The sequence below is a fragment of the Scomber japonicus genome, chromosome 21, assembly GCF_027409825.1.
Source record: "Scomber japonicus isolate fScoJap1 chromosome 21, fScoJap1.pri, whole genome shotgun sequence".
Lineage (NCBI taxonomy): Eukaryota > Metazoa > Chordata > Actinopteri > Scombriformes > Scombridae > Scomber > Scomber japonicus.
The window spans coordinates 3,334,484-3,356,839 of record NC_070598.1 but is presented as its reverse complement, the minus strand read 5'-3'; the positions used below and the strand labels follow the sequence as shown (position 1 = coordinate 3,356,839).

Sequence of the window (22,356 nt, the reverse complement as noted above, 5' to 3'; positions counted from 1 at the left end):
GATCATTTGAACATTTATTGAAATGAAAGCATGTGAGAAGTTTAGAGGGAAAAATCAGTATTTGGTGGAGCTGTTAACAACTCATAGACATCTGAAATGTGAGCCGACTACACACTGCTGACTGGTTTCATCTTTAACAATGTGTTGGATTTTAAAAGCTTGTTATATTATCCATTGTGTGAAAAGTAACTAAAGCTGTCAAATAAATGCAGTGAAGTAGAAAGTACAATATTTCCCTCTGAGATGTAGAAAGCAGCATCACATGGAAATACTACAGTAAAGTGCCTCAAAGTACAGTAGTTGAGTAAATGTACTTAGATACTTTCCAACAGCTCTGCCATTAACTCTCCTTTCACAGAGCGTTTACAGTTTCAGTTTGGTTAACATCGTCAGAGAGGTAATAATTCTCCTCTTTATATTATTGAGGTTGTAGTGGGTGATGTGCTGCATTATACTGTAACATGTTCATAATGAGAAGAGCCCTTTCTTTAGGCCATGGTGACATCTTCAAATGTTTTGTTTTGTCAGATATTCAGTAGTTTTCCTCGTTGTTCACAGTCGTCTGAACACCTGGGGGTCCGAGGCGGCGCTGCAGGAAAAGCAGCAGCAGCATCATCTTCGGTGGTGACAGGAAACGGAAACTGGGACGGCGCAGGTGGGCTGGACCAGATAACAGTGGTGAGAATAGACGACAGCCACATCGCCACGGAGCAGTGTGAGGTGGGGGGGAAGCAGAAAGACGAGGGGGCGGCGGCGTATTACGAGATGGAGTACCAGCTGCCGACGGCGGAGGAGGTCATGGCGGAGGAGGAAGAGGAAGAGGGCGTCTACGTCATCGAGTATTCCAACCCTGAAGAGGAAGGAGAGAGTTACCAGTTCACCATGTCCGTTGATCGGTCGCTTCCGCACAAAAAGCCGATGATCAGACATCCTGCGGCGAGCGAGGTCGCCGTGACGTCGAAGCCGTCCGGTCGACCGTCAAGGCAGAGACCCGAGGCGAGGAAGAGGAAGGCGACGACGACGACGACGACGACGATAAAGGAGGAGGAGGTGGAGGTTAAAATGGAGGAGGTGGCGAGCTTTAACAGCAACAAGAGCGTGTTGGAGCTCGGCGAGGAGTACAGCGAGGTCATGGGGTTGAACTCAGACTCTGAAAAGAGACAGCTGATCTGCGCTCTGTGCCCGCCGCCCGGCCGCTGCTTCAAGCGAGCGTCTGGCCTGGCGGTGCATCTCAAGCTGATGCACAACATGGAGGGCAAGAAGACGTTTTTCTGCACCTCCTGCCAGCAGACGGTCCGCACGCAGCTGGAGCTGGACAACCACACCCGTCGCCACGCCAACCAGGACGCCGTCTTCACCTGCTTCCTCTGCTCGGCCCCGTCCGACATCAAGGAGGAAGAGCAGGAGGAAGGAGGAGGAGGGAAGGTGGGGTTCAAAGGGTCGAGGTGGGGTCTGAGGAGACACCTGGAGGCGGAGCACCCGGGCGTCATCCCCCGCTGCGACATCTGCAACAAAGGCTTCAAGTCGCTGGTGTCGTACCTGTCGGATCAGTTCAGGCACGTGGGGGTCTCGCCGTACTACTGCGCACGGTGTAAGATCTACGAGATGACGGCGAGGGGTCTGAACGTCCACCTGAAAAACCACGACAAGAAGCAGAAGCTGCTGGAGTCGGCGGAGAAGCAGCCGCTGACTCACGGCGTCTCCACCAGCGCAGACAACTCGGCCACGGACGACTCGGACTTCTGACTGAAGCTCAGCGACCTCTGACCTCTGACTGTCTGAACTCAGCTTTTATCCAACAGGAAATCAGTTTTCATTTTTCACATTTGCATTAAGATGTTTTTATCTTCATTCTGACGTCATGTGTTAAACAGTTTTTTGGTATCAATGAGACTCGAAGGAGAATTTGATGTTCTTGGTCACAACCTGGGTCTTTTTACTCCCATGTTACATTCTCATCAGCTTCATTTAAAGGAATATTTTTGACATATTTGTAAATATTTTCAAGCTAAAGATGGCCGCCACTCCTGCATCTGTACGATAAAAGGCCGTCCACACTATGAACTATAACGTCCTGTAGACACCTGCTGGTCCCAGATATTGATGAGCTGCTACTGCTGTGTGTTATACAGAGAAATAAAAAGACGGCTGCTGATTCAGTGTGTTGATCAGACACTAGCTGCTTTGATGTTTCAGTATTTCAGACCAAACTGAGCCGCAGCACATGTTGAAGCTCGATGTGATACTAACACACAGTATAAACACAGATCTGAAGTCTTAAACATTCACTAACTTTGTTTTATTCTACATTATAATAGAAAACAAAGCTCCAGCATCTTTGTATAATAAACACTGAGACAAACCTCTCTTAAAGAAATCACCTCTGGGTGTAATGCTGCAGCAATCTGTGCAGAGAGAGGAGCAAAACTACATCAAAATGAATAAATATGAATAAATAGTCATAATTAAGATGATATTTGCAGGTTTTTGAAGTTGAACTGTAAATGTCAGGCTGCTATATGGATTCTGATTGGCTGTGGTGTTTCTCTGGAAGTGGTGTGGACTCCATCTACTGCAGTTACAGACATTTTAAAAACTATATATTTAAAGTTATCGTCATAGTTCTTGGTGTGGACGAGCCTTAAATATTAAGCTGGAGCTAGTTAGCTTAGCATAAAGACTGGAAACGGATGGAAACAGTTAGCCTGGGTCTGACCACTGACCACTGGCTGCTGGCTAGATGAAGCTAGAGCCAGCAGTCAGTGGTCAGTGGTCAGACCCAGGCTAACTGTTTCCATCTGTTACCAGTCTTTATGCTAAGCTAACTAGCTCCAGCGTCATATTTACTGAGAGAAGCATGGATCTTCTTATCTAACTCTCCTCCAGACAGTCAACTAGATTATTACTCACATGTCAACTAATGTGCAGCATGACAACGTTGTTTTTCTTTTCTTTTCATTTTGACTCATTTCATAAATCCTACACAGTCCCCAGACTTTGTGACTCAGATATTCATTTTAAAACCAGAAAAGTCAAGTTAAAGTTCAACATGTCCATCAAGTAGTGAGTTCAGTTTGAATCTGTTAGTTCAAATATTCAAATAACTGATGCTGCAATCATTATTTTAATCATCAGTTATCTTGTTGATGAAACTTTTAGTCTATGAACTGTTAGAAAAAGTGAAAAATGATGTTTTTAAATGTCGAGCTGCAACTAAAGATTATTTTCATGTTCAATAAGATTATTATATATATATGAAATGATACTTCTCTCTTTCTTCTTTCCTCCCTCCCTACTGCCTTCTTTCCATCCTTCCTCCCACCCTCCTACCTTCTTTCCTCCTTCCCTCCTACCTTCTTTCCTTACTTACTTCTTTCCTCCGTCCTTCCTTATTTCCTTTCCTCCCTTCCTTCCTCCATCTCCCTTTCTTCCTTCTGTCGTTCCTTCTTCTCTCTCTCCTTCCTTCCATCCTCCCTCCCTGCCTTCTTTCCTTTACTCCCTTCCTTCCTTCCTTCCTCCCTCCCTGCCTTCTTTCCTTTACTCCCTTCCTTCCCTCCTTCCTCTCTCCCTCCCTCCTTTCCTTCCTTCTCCCTCCCTCCCTCCCTCCCTCCTTTCCTTCCTTATTTCCTTTCCTCCCTTCCTTCCTCCGTCTCCCTTTCTTCCTTCTGTCGTTCCTTCTTCTCTCTCTCCTTCCTTCCATCCTCCCTCCCTGCCTTCTTTCCTTTACTCCCTTCCTTCCCTCCTTCCTCTCTCCCTCCCTCCTTTCCTTCCTTCTCCCTCCCTCCCTCCTTTCCTTCCTTATTTCCTTTCCTCCCTTCCTTCCTCCATCTCCCTTTCTTCCTTCTGTCGTTCCTTCTTCTCTCTCTCCTTCCTTCCATCCTCCCTCCCTACCTTCTTTCCTTTACTCCCTTCCTTCCCTCCTTCCTCTCTCCCTCCCTCCTTTCCTTCCTTCTCCCTCCCTCTCTCCCTCCCTCCTTTCCTTCCTTCTCCCTCCTTTCCTCCCTTCCTTCCTCCATCTCCCTTTCTTCCTTCTGTCGTTCCTTCTTCTCTCTCTCCTTCTTTCCATCCTCCCTCCCTGCCTTCTTTCCTTTACTCCCTTCCTTCCCTCCTTCCTCTCTCCCTCCCTCCTTTCCTTCCTTCTCCCTCCCTCCCTCCTTTCCTTCCTTATTTCCTTTCCTCCCTTCCTTCCTCCATCTCCCTTTCTTCCTCCTGTCGTTCCTTCTTCTCTCTCTCCTTCCTTCCATCCTCCCTCCCTGCCTTCTTTCCTTTACTCCCTTCCTTCCCTCCTTCCTCTCTCCCTCCCTCCTTTCCGTCCTTCTCCCTCCCTCCCTCCCTCCCTCCTTTCCTTCCTTATTTCCTTTCCTCCCTTCCTTCCTCCATCTCCCTTTCTTCCTTCTGTCGTTCCTTCTTCTCTCTCTCCTTCCTTCCATCCTCCCTCCCTGCCTTCTTTCCTTTACTCCCTTCCTTCCCTCCTTCCTCTCTCCCTCCCTCCTTTCCTTCCTTCTCCCTCCCTCCCTCCTTTCCTTCCTCATTTCCTTTCCTCCCTTCCTCCATCTCCCTTTCTTCCTTCTGTTGTTCCTTCTTCTCTCTCCTTCCTTCCATCCTCCCTCCCTGCCTTCTTTCCTTTACTCCCTTCCTTCCCTCCTTCCTCTCTCCCTCCCTCCTTTCCTTCCTTCTCCCTCCCTCCCTCCCTCCCTCCTTTCCTTCCTTATTTCCTTTCCTCCCTTCCTTCCTCCATCTCCCTTTCTTCCTTCTGTTGTTCCTTCTTCTCTCTCCTTCCTTCCATCCTCCCTGCCTGCCTTCTTTCCTTTACTCCCTTCCTTCCCTCCTTCCTCTTTCCCTCCCTCCTTTCCTTCCTTCTCCCTCTCTCCCTCCCTCCCTCCTTTCCTTCCTTATTTCCTTTCCTCCCTTCCTTCCTCCGTCTCCCTTTCTTCCTTCTGTCGTTCCTTCTTCTCTCTCTCCTTCCTTCCATCCTCCCTCCCTGCCTGCCTTCTCTCCTTTACTCCCTTCCTTCCCTCCTTCCTCTCTCCCTCCCTCCTTTCCTTCCTTCTCCCTCCCTCCCTCCTTTCCTTCCTTATTTCCTTTCCTCCCTTCCTTCCTCCATCTCCCTTTCTTCCTTCTGTCGTTCCTTCTTCTCTCTCTCCTTCCTTCCATCCTCCCTCCCTGCCTTCTTTCCTTTACTCCCTTCCTTCCCTCCTTCCTCTCTCCCTCCCTCCTTTCCTTCCTTCTCCCTCCCTCCCTCCCTCCCTCCCTCCCTCCCTCCTTTCCTTCCTTGACTCTAACACAACAGGAGGGTTAATTAGAAGCTGAAACCAGCAGATGTTTTTTACCATAGTGTTAAAAAATGATGATTTTAATAGTTTAATGTTCTATTGATTGACTTCAGATATCTTGTTTTTTGTTTTTTGTTCAACCAACAGTTTAAAACCCAAAGAAACTCAGATAGCAGAATATAAAAGTGACAGAAATGATGAATGGATTGTCTATAAATCAGCTGATCATTTAATATGTGAGTGTAAATGAGACCCAGGTTGTAAAAGTTTAATAATCTATTAAACATCCGGTCGGTCCTGCCAGTGTTCGTGCTGTGTTTGTGTTAACAGTGCATGTGTGTGTGTGTGTGTGTAAATATATAAATATACTGTATATTCTGGATCACTCTGTCTGACTCTTTCTTCCTTCTTATTGAATTTCTTTTACAGTTTTTATCTCCAGCAGAAGTCAGTCCATGTGGGTTGTTTTATACTGAAGGAGCCGCTCTGATGAATCTACTGCAGGTTTCTTTAGAAGAGAAAAGAAAGGGGGATTTTAAATGATTGTTATATACAGTCAAGCCCGAAATTATTCATACCCCTTTTGGACATGCCACTTTTTGTTCAAATGTAAATAAAAGCTGACTGAAATATTTTTTTTACCACAATGATGTCTTTTGTACATCGTCTTTTTATCTTCTTGGAGACGCCTGTGTCACTTCCGGTCAAAAAACAACTTGCTGGTTGAATAAAAGTAACTTTAAGTCAAAATTTGCCAGGGGTATGAATAATTTCGGGCATGACTGTATATTATTATATTATTATATAAAGAATGAAGATTTGACTGTGAATTAATCATATTTTTTGGATCATTGCAGATCATTTTTAGACCAAACCAACAGCTTTAAAATATATATATTAATCAAGTTGTTGAATTTCACATATTAAACTTTAATTTCTGGAAGGTTTATTGGACTTATGAAGCTTATAACACTTTAAATTAGTTTTAACAAATATATGTGACAGTAATTGGGATTTAAAGGAGCTTTGTGATGATTTAGTTGTAGATTTGTGAAAAATGATGTTAACCCTTAAACGGACAACGTGCACCAGGAGATACAGACTCGTTCACCTTCCTGTTGTCCTCCCGGGTCCTTCCTCTGTCCTTCCATCCTTCCTTCCTTCCTTCCTCAGATCTAAGTTCAGCTGTTAGGGTAAATGTTCCCTCCTTCTGTCCTTTCTTCCTTCCTTCCTTCCTCCCTCCCTTCCTTCCTCCCTCCCTTCCTTCCTTCCTTCCTTCCTTCCTTCTTCCTCCCTCCTTCCTTTCCTTCCTTGTTCCTCCCTTCCTTCCCTTCTTCCCTCCTTTCCTTCCTTCTTCCCTCATTACCTTCCTTCCTTCCTCCCTCCCTCCCTCCCTCCCTCCCTCCCTCCTTTCCTTCCTTTAGGTGCAAATGACATAACTAGTAAGGCCTGTTTAAGGGTTAAAATTTTGACTTTCATAGTTTTCATCAGAGGGCCGAATATTTTAGCTGCAGGGTTGAATTTGCCTTCATCTGATCTACGTACTGCACCTTTAATATCTAACATCATAAGAGTCTAAAAATGACAAAAAAAGTCACAAGAAGCACATTGTGTCCTTTTTTTAATTTAACATTTTTATTTTTATTTTTTTTACTACCTTTGTAGAAAAAAATAGGTGGAAATCTTTTTAACAGAATGAAAGAAAATGAAACAGAATAAACCAGAAAAACAACTTAATAAAGAAAGAAAGAAAGAAAAAAAAGAAAAACCAAACAAACGAACATACAAACCAACGTTGGTCCCGTTTGCTCTCAATAAAAGTCACCATGCCTCCGTAAGCTGATTATCCTTTTTTATTATTTTTCATAGAAAGTCCAACTCTCTCACTGCAGGTATAAAAAAAACAGAGAGCCGGCGTAGCAGCAGGGCTGAATGCATCTCTGACAGGTCGGATAGAGAAGGAGAGAAGAAGAAGAGGAGAGAAAGAGGAAGATGAGGAAGAGGAGGAGAGGAAGAAGAGAGAAAGATAGAGATAGTCCCCTGTTTTACAATTACAGAGTCATTCCTTTTACATTCCTTTTTTTTTTATCCCAAGGCTGTACAACGATAGACGAGGCAAAGATCAACATGTATATACTTCATATATATATATATTTTTATATTTATATATATGTAAAATAAAAATAAAAAGAACCAGAGCAGTAAAGTTTAATCCCTTATTTTGACATTCAGATGAACCACAGAGGAAGAAGAAGAGTAGCTGCGGTGCGGAGGATACAGGACGTCCGACGCAGAGAGAGAGAGAGAGAAAGACAGGAAGTTGCTTTTTTTTTTTTTTTTTTTAAAGTTTTATTTTATAAGTGCTCGCTGATTGTCTTTAGTCGACACAGTTCGTGACTCCTCCTCCTCCTCTAAAATAATCCTAAGTGAGGAGTTTGGTTTTGTTTTTTTTGCAGCAGAGGCACAAACAGGTACAGCTTCAGGTTACTTTAAACTGAGTCCGATCAGATTCACCACAGAGGGCGAAATAACCCCCCCCCCCCCCCCCCCCCGAAAACACTGAAAACTGTGAGGTCAGCGAGCCGTGCTGGAGGTCAAAGGTCAAAACACTCAGACTCTGACAGCTGACTTCTGATTGATTTTGTGTGGTTTTGTATTTAAAGGGACAGTTCACTCAGGAGCTCAGTGGCTGTTTAGGAGCTTTTAGTCGTATCACACCGTTTTCTTCACTTTCTGAGCATTTAAAGGAATATTTCTCTCTTTTTTTTTTGCAATTTTGTGGAAAATACACCTTTAAAGCTACAACAATTACTCCATTTCTTCATTAGTCTATCCACAGAAAATTAATCTGCTTAATTAAACACGTGATAGTCAATTAATTGCTTTTTTTTTGTTTGTTTAAAAGCAAGAAAGCAGCTTCTCAAATGTGCTGTTCTTCGTCGTACATGATGGTAAACTAGCATTTTTTTTAGATTAAAGCGATTAAAAATAAAGATCAGAAGACATATAATGAATAGTTGCAGCCATACTTGGTTTCTTGTTGAGAGTAAGGCGAGAAGAAGTACAACTCTCGTGTCTTTTTTTGTCAAATATGAAGCTGTAGCCGGTTAGCTTAGCTTAGCTTAGCATAAAGAATGGAAACGGAGGGAAACTGTTAGCCTGGTTCTGTTCCACCTACAAGTGTTGGTGAAGTAGACGAGGGTTTATGTGCCGGGACTAACTTCCTTGAGTCACGTGATCATTATTATAACATTATTAATATTATTATTATTGCTAGGCAACCAGCAGCCAATGAATAGTCAGCTTGTGCACAGATTAAATAAATGAGGCAGAATCTATAAATTAATGAGCTTTAGAGGTGTTGGAAGGTGGATTTGCTTCAGAAGAGCCACGCTAGCAGTTTCCATTTGTTTTCAGTGTTTATGCTAAGCTAAGCTAACCACATCCTGAATCCAGCTTTTATACTATAGTGCCGAACTATTCCTTTTAAGTACTGTGTGTGTGTTTCTTTTGTGATTTTGGGTGAACTGGCCCTTTAACATGGACCTCCAACATGGCTGCTGCAGGTGAGTTTCTTTCTGCTACAGTTTAAACACAGTCTGTAGTAGTAGTAGTTGTTTTTAAAGGGCTTTGCTGGCAGACATGAACACATTCAGATCACAAAACCAGCTGACATCATGTTGGAAGAGTTTTATTCCAAAAACGAGACTTTAAAGTTTAAATTTTAAAAGTTAAAGCGTCAATTTAAGATCAATAAAGATGAAATGTATTGATCAGGTTTTGGAATAATACTCTTTTTTTCTTTTTCAGCATGTCTGATAAACGTGGCCTCTCTCACTTCCTGTATCTATATGTGCTTATTTATGTACATCCGCCTCCTCCTCCTCCCGGATACCATGACAACGAAACAATAAAATGCATCTTATTCATTAAATCGTAGAAACCTGAGTTGCTCGACACGTTATACGTATTTACAGTTCAGCTCCGTCCGTCGGCCGCTCACACACACACACACACACACACATAGACAGACACACACACACACACACTGAGAGAGAGATGATCGGTCGGCTCGTACAGATCCGAGGGTTCAAGTCTTCTCACGCCGCCGATTGTTTTAGTGGAAGCAGGAAGTTCTCTCTCGTCTCTCTCGCCATTTTCTTTTTTTAAGGAAGCTTTCCAACATTTTGTCCTCAAGGTAACCAAGGTGATGAATTTGGGGAGAAAACTAAAAAGAAGAATGGTGTCGGCCTGAAATCAACATATCTTAAAGCTGCATAAGGAAAAAAAAAAAAAAAACTATGTAAAAAAAAAAAAATACTCCGCTTCAGTTTCACCTGTTTTTGCATAAATCAGTTTCAGGTTCCTGGTTTTAGACACCGGAGGGAAATCTGAGAAACAGGAAGTCTCTAAGTGCCCAAATTAAAAGAGTAAAATAAAAGGAAACATAATTAAATATAAGAGTAAAAAGTCTGTCCGAACTCTTTCCTCTCGTTTGGACGTTTTTTTTTTTCCTTAATGCATAAATTCATCTTTCCTATGTGTCAAACTGACTTGTGAAGCTTTTAAAATCTTTTAAAGCTTCAATTATTAGTCAATTAATTAATTTTGAGGTAATATTTTAAATCAGAGATGAGATGATTCTTTCTCCTCTGTGATAATAAAATGAATATTTTTGGGTTTGAGGATCATTTAACCAACCAAACATCTCATCTGATTGATTGAGAGACAGATAGAGATTGGTGGATAATGACGTTAATCAATAACTGCAGCTTTCTCAACTGAATAATTATCATATATTTTAAAAAAAAGAAAGAAAAAGAAAGTTAAAAAAAAGGCAAAAATCTGCTTCTTTTTGTTTTTGTGCTCACAGAGATTTTACTAAAGCTGATCAACAATATTTGGATTTTTTTTTCTGCATCATGAGAAGCAATAATCTATAAAGCTTGAAGGTTTAAATAAAAAAAAAACCTTGGAGGACGATTATCTTTAAAAAATAAAAGACGAGTTTTTAAATTATTGCGTTAAAAAACTGGAAGGACGCGGAAAACATTCAGGTCAAGAAAAGTCCCGCTAAAAGCTCGATGTCATCTTTAAAATCATTCGATGAGTAATAATTTGGGCTGTCAAACGATACATTTTTTTAATCGAGATTAATCGCAGAATTTCCATAGTTAATCGCGATTAATTGCGTTTTGAATTGCATGTTTAAAATCCTGTTATTTTCCATTTGAAGGCAGTTTTAAGCCCATAATGTAAAGCATTTCTTACCAGAGTGTCTTAACTGGGAATCAATCACGGCTCTGCTGCGACTCCCACACTCCAAAATGGTCCTTTGGTGGAGCTGAGGCTGGCTTGGCTGCACCTGGGTGTTTAGCGTGGAGGTGCTAACTCAAACTCCACGTACTCCGGTGGTAGTTAAACTCCGTTTGACACAGGTTGCATTTTACTTTTGACTTGTCAACTGAAGCGTCTGGAAGTGTTTTAAAGTTAAACAAGCCGTTCAAAAGTCCAGTAGCTCTCTTACTTTCCATCAGCGCGGTAGGTTTACTGCAGGAGGCCACTTCAAAGCATAGCGCTACAGCTAGAGGAGCCGTCTACGGGGGAGTAGAAGGGACAAAAAGGCTTGCAACATTAAAATGAGATTTTAAAAAATTAACGTGTTATGGATTGCATTAACCTAATCGCAATTAACGCGTTAACGCTGACAGCCCTAATAATAAGTGACTCTGATGCTTTAACTTCCTGCTGATAGTCAGGATTAATCAAACATCAGAGGATTTATCACTTATTGAGGACCAACACTGATCGATCGACACCAATCGAACACTTTGATTTTGTTCATCGTGTTTTTTTTGCACCTTGGAATTAAAACACTGGAAAATAAAAGCTGCTTCTTAATAAAGAGACTTTTCTTCACCTCAAAAATCATCACTAACAACCAGAAGCTTCCTCTCTGTACGTCTTGGATGTGTTTTTTTTAAGAGTTTTGTTTTGCAGATAAATGTTAAAGTATTTTTTTTTGAGGCCGAGGCTGCTGAACGTTTCTTATATCAGTGATTCAAACCTTTCAGTCCTTCTCTGCAGGAGCCGTCACATCTCAGAGGCTACTTGAGGTTTTTTTTTTTTTTTCCTTGTTTAAATGCATCTGGATCTACAGCTACGCAGAACCATCACGACAGTATAATAGAACAATGATCCTAGCTATTTAAATGCATATGTTAGGTATGTTACCTTTTTCCTATGAGCTCAAATTTCCCCCGCGTTTTTTTTTTTTTTTTTTTGTAGTAAATAAATACAGTACTTTCTTCTTCTTTTTTTTTTTTTGAATCTCCTGACACGGGGGTCGGCGCTGATTGTCCGAAGCAACGAAACAAAAAATAAAAAAAAAAAAAAAAACGGCCACAGAAGGACTCGACTCGAACCGTCTGCGGCTGGGAAGAGTCGACGAGGAAACCCTGCGGACTCTACGGTGGCAGCAGGAGCCAATCAGAAGAGTCCGTTAAAGGTGCAGGACGGGTGGAGGGGGTGGAGGGGGAGGGGCAAGTGGTCGTCTCTGTGCTCCTATTTGGCGTTAGCGGTTCCTAGGTCCATCAGTAGTCTGTCTCACCAGACCGGCCGGGAGAGGAAAGTGGAGGGGGGGGGGGGGGGGGGGGTCCGGCGGCGGTCAGATCGAGGTCAGAGTTGACAGGAAGTGAAGGTGAAGGGGAGTGGGGGGAGTGAGGGTGGGGGGGGGGGTTAAAGGTTGTGAGGTCACAGAGCGGTGGAGGTGATCTTCTTCACCCCCCTCCGCTGGGCCAGAGTGGAGCAGCCCACCGGCTCCAGGACGGGAGGGACGTTCCTGTTGAGGGCGGAGTAGGTGGCGGCCATCGCACCCTGGAGAGAAGAGGAGGAAGAGTCAGAAGATGAAGAGGAAGTGAGAGAGAGAGAGAGAGAGAGAGAGAGAGAGGGGGCAAGGGTCGAAGAGGAAGAAGGGGAAGAGAAGAAGAGAGAGGAGGAAGAGTCAGAAGATAGGAAGAAGAGTCAGAGAGGAAGAGAAGAAAAGGAATAGTCAGGAGATGAAGAAGAGAGGAAGGGACGAAGAGTCAGAGAGAGGAAGAGTCAGAAGAGAGAGAGGAAGAAGAGTCAGAAGATGAAGAGAAGTAGAGGAGGGATAGTCAGGAGATGAAGAAGAGAGGAAGGGACGAAGAGGAGGAAGAGAGGAAGAGTCAGAAGAAGAGAAGAAGAGTCAGAGAGAGGAGGAGTCAGAAGAGAGAGGGGAAGAAGAGTCAGAAGATGAAGAGAAGTAGAGGAGGAATAGTCAGGAGATGAAGAAGAGAGGAAGAGAGAGAGAGGGGAAGGGTCGAAGAGGAAGAGGGGGAAGAGAAGAAGAGAGAAAGAGAATAGAGGAAGAGTCAGAAGAGAGGAGGAAGAGAAGAGAGGAAGAAGAGGAGAGGAGGAAGAGTCAGAAGAGAAGAAGAGAGGAGGAAGAGTCAGAGAGGAAGATCTATGTATGAGTCACCTTGACGAGGTGCGGAGCGTCGTGTCTGTTCAGGGTGTATTTGGGCAGCTGGTCTCTGTGAGTCACCCAGGGGTGTCTGAGGACCTGCCGGGCCGTCAGACGCTGGTGGGGGTCGACGTGCAGCATCTTAGACACCAGATCCTGAGGGGTCAGAGGTCAGAGGTCAGGGAAAATAAACGTATGAATAACTTCACACATCCTTTTTTTGTGGACTCAGCATCAAATTTCTGCTTTTAATCCATTTAGAGAGAATATATTAGAGGATTATGGTAAAAATGTCTAAGTGGTGTAACCATAAAAACTTTGTACCAAATAATTGAACGTTGCTTAAAAATAGTAAATAGTCAATAAAACAGCATATCAACTAGTTTGGCATGATCTTACATTATAACTTTTATATTAAATAAAGCTAATGGAATACTATTGTTCTAAATATTACATTTCATCTGGGTAACCATGGAGATCAGCGTCAACGTGTATGTGTGTGTGTGTACCTTCGCCTCGAGAGACACTGAGTTCCAGTATCCTCCAGTAAGAGAGAATTTCCCGCTGCCGATCCGAGCCAGGATCTCCTCCGGTGTGTCCTCTGGACCGTTAGCAAACGGAGTGAAACTGCAGACGAACGAGGGGAACGAAGGAGAAGAGGAAAAGGTGAGGATGAGCAGTAAAAAACAAGATTAATAAACTTTATTAAACACCTGAATCTGTAACATTTTCTACTGAGAGACTCGCATGAGCTCATTTCTGATGTTATTTAAAAATGAAAATCATATTTAACCCTCCTGTTGTCCTCCAGTTAAGGAAGGAAAGGAGGAAGAAAGGGAGGAAAGGAAGGAAGGAAAGAAGGGAGGAAGGAGGGGAGGAGGGAGGGAGGGAGAAAGGAAAAGAGCAAGGGAGGAAGAAGGAAAGGAGGAGGAAGGAAGGGAGGAAAGAAAGGAAAGTAGGAGGGAGGGAGGAAGGGAGGAAGGAAAGAGGGGAGGAGGGAGGGAGAAGAGGAGTGGAGGAGGGAAGAAAGGAAAGTAGGAGGGAGGGAGGAAAGACGGAAGGAAGAAGGGAGAAATAAAGGAAAGAAGGACAGAGGGAGAAAGGAAAGGAAGGAAGAAAGGTGGGAGGGAGAAAGGAGAAGGAAGGGAGGCAAGGAGGGAGGAAAGGAAGGAAGGGAAGGAGGGAGGAAAGAAGGAAGGAAGGGAAGGAAGGGGGATGGAGGATGGAAAAAGGAAGGGTGGAAAGACAGAGAGAAGGAGGGATGGAGGACGGAAGTAAGGAGGGAAGAAAGGAAAGTAGGGAGGGAGGAAAGGCGGAAGGAAGAAGGGAGAGAGAAAGGAAAGGAAGGAAGAAAGGTAGGAGGGAGGGAAGGAGAAAGGAAGAAGGAAGGGAGGAAAGAAGGTAGGAAGGAGGAAGGAAAGGAAGGAAGGGTGGAAAGCATTATATTCCTAGAAAGGTAATATCTGACGTTCTGATATGAAACTTACCCCGTTAACATGGTGTAGAGAAGAACTCCCAGACTCCAGATGTCACAAGCTGCATCGTAACCCTGCTTCTTCAACACCTGCCACACACACACACACACACACACACAGACACACACACACACACACACACACACACACACAGAAAACTGTTTCAACGGCCTCACACTGATAAAAATCTGCTTTCCTGCTTTCTCACGCTGCTCCGACACAGAACTTAAAGATGTAGTTTACACACCTTCCACACATATCATCATATGATAAAATAGTTCTTCGTTGCAGCCATAACTGATTTCAAAAAACAACAAATAAGAAACATCTTGTGCTCATAAAACAAGAAGTTAAGAAAGGAAATTGCACAACGGCCATAGTTACAAAAATCTCCTCAAAGAGACATTAGTGAGTGAAAGTAAAGAGGAAGAATAAACAGAGAGAGAGGAGGTGTTCGAAACTGCAATTTAGAGCTGCATTCTATCAAAAGGCCACCAGGGGGCGACCGTCTCTATACAAGTCAATGGAGAATTCACCAACTTCTCACTTGATTTCTTTTTTTTTTTTTTTTTTTTTTTTTTAAGATTTTGTTGGCATAGACGCCTTTATTTAACAGTAGACCGACAGGAAACATGGGAGTGAGAGGGGGGTGTGACATGCAGCAAAGGACCTCCGATCGGGATTCGAACCGGGGTCGGCTGCGTATATGGCATGCGCTGTAACCACTCGACCACCTGCGCGCCCTTGATTTCTAACCTCAGTAAACGTTTTCAAAATGTGTTTATGGTCTCAATCGCTAGTTTAAAGCCTTCTTCAATGCAGTATGATGTTCATTTGGGACATTTTGGCCTCCCTGATTTTATATGTGACGATAAAGCAGGGTATGCATTAGGGCGTGGCTACGTCCTGATTGACAGGTTGATTGACCAATGTCCTCGAGATCCAGCCCTCGCAACCATAGCAACTTCCCCGTTCCGCCCATGACCCCGCCTCATGCCCATATAAGTAGAATCTGTGTTTTTATTTTTCCCAGCATGCACCTGAAATTTTCAAGATGGCGCTGCCTAGATTAGAAACTATTGGCTTCCGAGCAGCAGTCCACAAACCAATGGGTGATGTCACGGATGTTATGTCCATTTCTTTTATACATACTTCAAATGACGTCAGAGTTCGTACGAGTAGTAGGAAAGTATGCGGTTTCTAACAGACAAAGAGAGAGAGAGAGAGAGAGAGAGAGAGAGAGAGAGGGAGAGAGGAGAGAGAGAGAGGAGGTGACGGACCTCGGGGGCGACGAAGTTGGCGGTGTAGCACGGCGTCATCAGCAGGCCGTTCTCCGCTCTCAGCTGTTTGGCGAAGCCGAAGTCGCAGATCCGGATGGACTCGGCGTTCCCGCTCTCGTCCACGTAGAGGATGTTGCTCGGCTTCAGGTCTCTGTGCACCACCTGCAAATAAAACAGGAGAAGAAGAAGAGGGTCAGTTTACGCAGGAAGTGGAGGCAGGTGGAGGCAGGTGGAGGGGGGTAGTATGGTGGAGGGGTAGATGGCTGGAGGGGTAGATGGGTAGATGGGTGGAGGGGTAGACTTGTGGAGGAATAGATGGGTAGGTGGGTGGAGGGGTAGACGGGTGGAGGAGTAGACGACTGGAGGGGTAGAGGGGTAGATGGGTGGAGGGGTAGACTTGTGGAGGAATAGATGGGTAGGTGGGTGGAGGGGTAGACGGGTGGAGAGGTAGATATGTGGATGGGTAGGTGGCTGGAGGGATAGTTGGGTAGACAGGTAGAGGGGTAGACGGGTGGAGGAGTAGATGGGTAGACAGGTGGAGGGGTAGAGGGGTAGACGGGTGGAGGAGTAGATGGGTAGACAGGTAGAGGGGTAGATGGGTGGAGGAGTAGATGGCTAGACGGGTGGAGGGGTAGACTTGTGGAAGAATAGATGGGTAGAAGGGTAGATGGGTAGACGGGTGGAGGGGTAGATAAGTGGAGGGGTAGATAAGTGGAAGGGGTAGACGGGTGGAGGAGTAGATGGGTAGATGGGTGGAAGGGTAGATAAGTGGAGGGATGGAGGGGTAGATGAGTGGAAGGCTAGACGGGTGGAGGGGTAGATGGGTAGATGGGTGGAGGGGTAGATAAGTGGAGGGATGGAGGGGTAGATGGGTGGAGGTGTGGAGAGGTAGACAGGTGGAGGGGTTGATGGGTGGAGGGGTAGACGGGTAGATGGGTGGAGGGGTAGACGGGTAGATGGGTGGAGGAGTAGATGGGTGGATGGTAGAGGGGTAGATGGGTAAATGGGTGGAGGAGTAGACGGGTGGAGGGGTAGATGGGTGGAGGGATGGAGGGGTAGATGGGTAGATAGGTGGAGGAGTAGACGGGTGGAGGGATGGAGGGGTAGATGGGTAGATAGGTGGAGGAGTAGACAGGTGGAGGGGTAGACGGGTAGATGGGTGGAGGGGCAGTTATTTTACCCCCTGGACGTGCAGGTACTCCACGGTCTTGGTGATGGTGTAGAGGACGGCGCTCGCTTCTCTCTCGGAGAAAAACTTCTGTCGGAGGATTTTGTCGAGCAGCTCGCCGCCTTTCATGAGCTCCGTCACCAGATACACCGAGCGGCCGTCGTCATACACCTGCAGCGGGAGAAAATGAACTCCGTCAGCTTCAGACCCGGATGGTTACACCAGAGGGACGATCGATTTCTTCCATAATAACAGTGCTACTGAAAATGTCAAACGGTGTAACCACAAAATAATGACTATTAAATACATATATATAACCTACAGTGTATTTAAGTGGACTTACTAATCCTAATACTAATCCTTCCTTCCTTCCTTCCTTTCCTCCCTCCCTTCTGCCCTTCTTCCCTTCCCTCCTTCTTTCCTTTCCTTCCTTCCTCCTGTCATTCTTTCCTTCCCTCCTTCCTTTCCTTCCCTTTTTTTCTTTCTTTTTTCTTCCTTTCTTTTCTTCTTTTCTTCCTTCCCTCCCTCCTAACTTCCTTCCTCCCTCCCTCCTTTCCTTTCTTTCTTCCTTCCTTCCCTCCTTCCTTCTTTCCTCCCTTCCTTCTGCTTCCTTCGCTCTTTCCTCCCTCCTACCTTCCTTCCCTCCCTCCCTCCTTCCTTCTGCCTTTCCCTCCTTCCTTCTTTCCTTTCCTTCCTTTCCTCCCTCCCTCCTTCCTTCTTTCCTCCCTTCCTCTTTTCCTTTCTCCCTCCCTCCTTTCCTTCCTTTCTTCCTTCCTTCCTTCTTTCCTTTCCTCCCTTCTTTCCTTAAATTCTTCCTCCCTTCCTCTTTTCCTGTCTCCCTCCCTCCTACCTTCCTTCCTTCCTTCTTTCTCCCTCCCTCCCTCCTTTCCTTCCTTTCTTCCTTCACTCCTTTTCTCCCTCCCTCCTTCCTTCTTTCCTCCCTCCCTCCTTTCCCTCCCTCCCTCCCTCCTTTCCTTCCTCCTTTCCTCCCTTCCTTCCTTGACTTGAGGACAGGAGGGTTAAACAGTGTGACTCACGTCTTTCAGAGTGATGATGTTGGGATGTTGCCCGTATCTCAGCAGGATCTCCACTTCCTCCGTCGGGTCTCTCTTCGCCTTGTTGATGATCTGGAACCATCATCATCATCATCATCATCATCATCATCATCATCATCACAAAAACACAGCGTTCACAGTCAGTGTCGTAGAGCTAAAGACAGACTCAGCAGCAGATGTATGTGTTTTTACCAGACGGGGAGTTCTGGTCCTCTGAAATGAGGCCAACCAGGAAGTAACTTAGAGCTGCATTCTCTCAAACGGCCACCAGGGGGCGACCGTCTCTATACAAGTCAATGGAGAATTCACCAACTTCTCACTTGATTTCTAACCTCAGTAAACGTTTTCAAAATGTGTTTATGGTCTCAATCGCTAGTTTAAAGCCTTCTTCAATGCAGTATGATGTTCATTTGGGACATTTGGGCCTCCCTGATTTTATATTTGACGATAAAGCAGGGTATGCATTAGGGCGTGGCTACGTCCTGATTGACAGGTTGATTGATCAATGTCCTCGAGATCCAGCCCTCGCAACCAATCGCAACCTCCCCGCTCCGCCCATGGCCCCGCCTCATGCCCATATAAGTAGAATCTGTGTTTTTATTTTTCCCAGCATGCACCTGAGATTTTCAAGATGGCGCTGCCCAGATTCGAAACTATTGGCTTCCGAGCAGCAGTCCACAAACCAATGGGTGACGTCACGGATGTTACGTCCATTTCTTTTATACAGTCTATGGTTTTTACCTTGACAGCGTACTCCATGCCGGTTCCTTTGTGCGTACATCTCCTACAGATGGAGTACGAGCCGACCCCGATGTCTTCTTTGATGTCGTAGGCGTCTGAGAACTGAGCCGTGCTTCTGTGGCGCTGCTGCGTGCAAAAAAACCCAACAAGAAAACACACAAACAACCAAACGTTAATACAAATATTACTGGTGATCATTCATGATTAGAGGATTAGGATGTGCAGCTCAGTGCTCTTTACAGCAGGTTGAGATGTTTACCAGATGTATATTTTATTTTATCTTATTTAACAGTCTAGAAAACATAATCCCAGTGTTCGAGGCTTTACATTTAATATCATCCTTCATTCACATTTTGTAGCTTTGCTGTGTCTCAGGAGGTAGAGCGAAGGAAACCACAAGTGACGTTTGGAGCTCAATGTTCTTCTTCAGACTGTTTGAACGTCACTTGTGGTTTCCTATTAAATCTACCTGCATTGGGAGCTGCAGTGTGTGGACTTTTTTCTTGGTTTTACAGATTTATTATTTGTTCCAGCACCTGCTTTAATACTCTGGATGTGCAAGTCTACCACAAACTTTTTTAAAGATACTTAAACCAGAATTGCTCCTGATGGCTGCGCCAACAGTGTGTGAATGTAACATGTAGTGTAAAAAGTGCATTTAGTGGTCAAAAAGACTAAAAAAGGTCTATATAATGAGTACAGTCCATTTACCATCTTTTAAATAAATAATAACAGCAGGAAAAACGTCAGTGTTCATTTGGGCAGTGTAAAGGTTTAAAGATACGATAAAGCTGATACATAAATAAATTACCAATTTATTAGCAAACACAACACATAGAACATCCACATATTGCATGAATCCCCAAAGAGTATATTGCACATATGATGTATAAAGGGTTAAAGGTGTAAAGGTGAGTTTACCTGTACAGCAGCGATGGGTAGAGGTTGACTTTCCTCCTCTGTTATCGCCACAAAACTGAATCCTCTGAACAGCTGATGGGCGTTGGCACTGGGTGGGACCCCCGGAGAGCTGAGAGAGAGAGAGAGAGAGAGAGAGAGAGAGAGAGAGAGAGAGAGAGAGAGAGAGAGAGAGAGAGAGAGAGAGAGAGAGAGAGAGAGAGAGAGAGAGAGAGAGAGAGAGAGAGAGAGAGAGAGAGGGAGCTGTTAAACCTCACAGCTCATTTAAATCAGGTTTTACTCCGGATGTACAGTATAAACTGGTGTTTAAGACGAACCTTTAAAATACAGAGAGAGAATGGATCTGCATATGATCATAGGATGTAAAAGGCTCCACACTAACAACAATAACTATTATATTTATGTATTTATTGAGGCAACAGGTAGCATTATATCAGTAGAGTCCAAGGCAAATTTTCCTTTGGGGCCAATAAAATATCTACCTACCTACCTACCTACTTACCTACCTACCTACCTATCTATCTATCTATCTATCTATCTATCTATCAACTATAATTTTAAACATAACAATGTGAGCATCCACACAGCGACAGCTCTGATGAAGAGTTTACGCACACAGCTACACACTGTATTAAATGTGTAAAGTTACTGCTTTCTTTTAAAAGGTTTAATTGAAACTCAGTCTAACCCTGAACCCAGTCTGAGTTAATATACTGGTCCAGTTCAGTTAAACCATTACTGGACCATTAACCATTAACCTGACTCACTGTTCCAGGTGTAGTATGTGTTTATGAATGAATAACTACTGGTGCATTCATATAAAGCGTTTTCCCAGCATGACATCATCTTAAAATAGGCTGCGACTCACACACCGGTCTATACAGAGGTGTGTGAGGAAGAAGAGGAGGAGGAAGAGGAGGAGGAGGAGTGTGTACCTCTGGGTGTTTTAGCTGTGAACTCCGGATCGAAATAGAAAGTGTCGTCAGGATGTCCGGCGGCCGGTTTGAAAGGAGGCTGGAGCTCTCTGCGGAACAGTTTTCTATAGACGGAGAGAGAGAGAGAGAGAGGGGGGGGGAGAGGGAGAGAGAGAGAGAGAGAGAGAGAGAGAGAGAGAGAGAGAGAGAGAGAGAGAGAGAGAGAGAGGGGGGGGGGGGGGGAAGAAAAGGCTCATTTGTTAAATCAGAGAGTTAAACTCATTTTCATTAAAGGGATCATGTGGGCCGGACCTTTAAAAAGAAGGAAGGAAGGAAGAAGGGAGGGAAGGAAAGAAAAGAGGACAGGAAAGAAAGATGAAAGGAAGGAAGGAAGGAAGGAAGGAAGAAAGGAAGGAAGGAAAGAAAAGGAGGGAGGAAGGAAGGAAAGAAAGAAGGAAAGCAGGACAAAAGAAAGGAAAATAAGACAGGAAGGAAAGATGAAAGGAAAGAAGGAAGGAAGGAAGGAAGGAAAGGTGGAAGAAACAAGGAAGGAAGGAAGGCAGGAAGGAAGGAAGAAAAGAAGGAAAGGAAGGAAAGGTGGAAGAGAGGGAGGGAGGAAAGATGGAAATCTAGAAGGACACACGAATGGAAGGAAGGAAGGAAGGAAGGAAGGAAAGAAAGGAGGAAGGACACACGAATGGAAGGAAGGAAGGAAGGAAGGAAAGATGGAAATCTGGAAGGACACACGAATGGAAGGAAGGAAGGAAGGAAGGAAGGAAAGAAGGAAGGAAAGAAATATGAAAGGACACACGAATGGAAGGAAGGAAGGAAGGAAGGAAAGAAAGAAGGACACATGAATGGAAGGAAGGAAGGAAAGAAGGAAGGAAGGAAGGAAGAAAGAAATATGAAAGGACACAAATGGAAGGAAGGAAGGAAAGAAGGAAGGACACACGAATGGAAGGAAGGAAGGAAGGAAAGAAGGAAGAAAAGAAATATGAAAGGACACACGAATGGAAGGAAGGACAGAAAGAAAGGAAAGAAGACAGGAAGGAAAGTGGGCTGGATTGAACTCCTCAGCGGACCAGTTCTGGCCCACGAACCTCATGTTTAACCCCCTGAATGAAATCCTAATAACTTTATTTAAACATAAAGACTCACGTTCCAGTCGATGGTGCTGAAGAAGTGATGCCTCTTGATCTCCTCCACTCCGTCTGGTCCCGCTCCTACAAACACACACAGCCTCATCACTCTCTTTCTTCTCTTTCTTCCTCTCCTTTATTAATCTGCTCTTTCTTCTTCTCCTTTAACCTTCCTGTCGTCCTCAATTGACCCCGTCTGGTTTGACTGTTCCTTCCTTCCTTCCTTCCTTTCTTCCTTCCTTCCTTCCTTCCCCCTTTCTTCCTTCATTCCTGCCTCCTTCCGTCTGTCCTTCCTTCCTCCCTCCCTCCTTTTCTCTTTCCTCCCCTACCATCCTCCCTTCCTTCTTTCCTCTGTCCTTCTTTCCTTCCTCCCTATTTTCCTCCCTCCATCCTTTCCTTCCTTCTTCCTTCCTCCCTCCTTTCCTTCCTTCTTCCTCCCTTCCTCCATCCTTTCCTTCCTTCTTCCTCCCTTCTTCCCTCCTTTCCTTCCTTCTTCCTCCATCCTTTCCTCCCTCCCTCCTCCCTCCCTCCTTTCCTTCCTTCTTCCTCCCTCCTTTCCTTCCTTCGTCCTCCCTTCCTCCTTTCCTTCCTTCTTCCTCACTTCCTCCCTCCTTTCCTTCCTTCTTCCTCCCTCCTTTCCTTCCTTCTTCCTCCCTTCCTCCATCCTTTCCTTCCTTCGTCCTCCCTTCCTCCCTCCTTTCCTTCCTTCCTCCATCCTTTCCTTCCTTCTTCCTCCATCCTTTCCTTCCTTCTTCCTCCCTCCTTTCCTTCCTTCCTCCATCCTTTCCTTCCTTCTTCCTCCCTCCTTTCCTTCCTTCTTCCTCCCTTCCTCCGCCCTCCCTTCCTCCCTCCTTTCCTTCCTTCCTCCATCCTTTCCTCCCTCCTGTCCTCCCTCCTTTCCTTCCTT

General features: G+C 44.8%; 1 protein-coding gene across 1 annotated transcript; it reads right to left on the bottom strand.

Moving 5' to 3' along the window:
- Positions 1-12,011: 12,011 nt before the first annotated feature.
- On the bottom strand, positions 12,012-21,415 carry LOC128382813 (ribosomal protein S6 kinase alpha-3-like). Its single transcript, XM_053342816.1, has 10 exons — positions 21,411-21,415; positions 19,400-19,508; positions 18,479-18,601; positions 17,720-17,809; positions 16,695-16,853; positions 15,515-15,676; positions 14,247-14,323; positions 13,269-13,386; positions 12,775-12,915; positions 12,012-12,149 (listed from the first exon to the last, which is right to left on the bottom strand). The coding sequence occupies exons 1-10, from the start codon at positions 21,413-21,415 to the stop codon at positions 12,027-12,029; spliced, it is 1,107 nt and encodes a 368-aa protein (XP_053198791.1). The 3' UTR covers positions 12,012-12,026.
- Between the last annotated feature and the right edge of the window lie 941 nt (positions 21,416-22,356).

Bases quoted from the DNA above. Each gene is read 5' to 3' on its own strand.
- LOC128382813 (XM_053342816.1), bottom strand. The intron at 18,602-19,399 runs GTAAACTCACCT...TGCACGCAGCAG, and splicing joins TACCCATCGCTGCTGTACAG to CGCCACAGAAGCACGGCTCA. The intron at 16,854-17,719 runs GTGAGTCACACT...CTCCCGCTGCAG, and splicing joins ACATCATCACTCTGAAAGAC to GTGTATGACGACGGCCGCTC.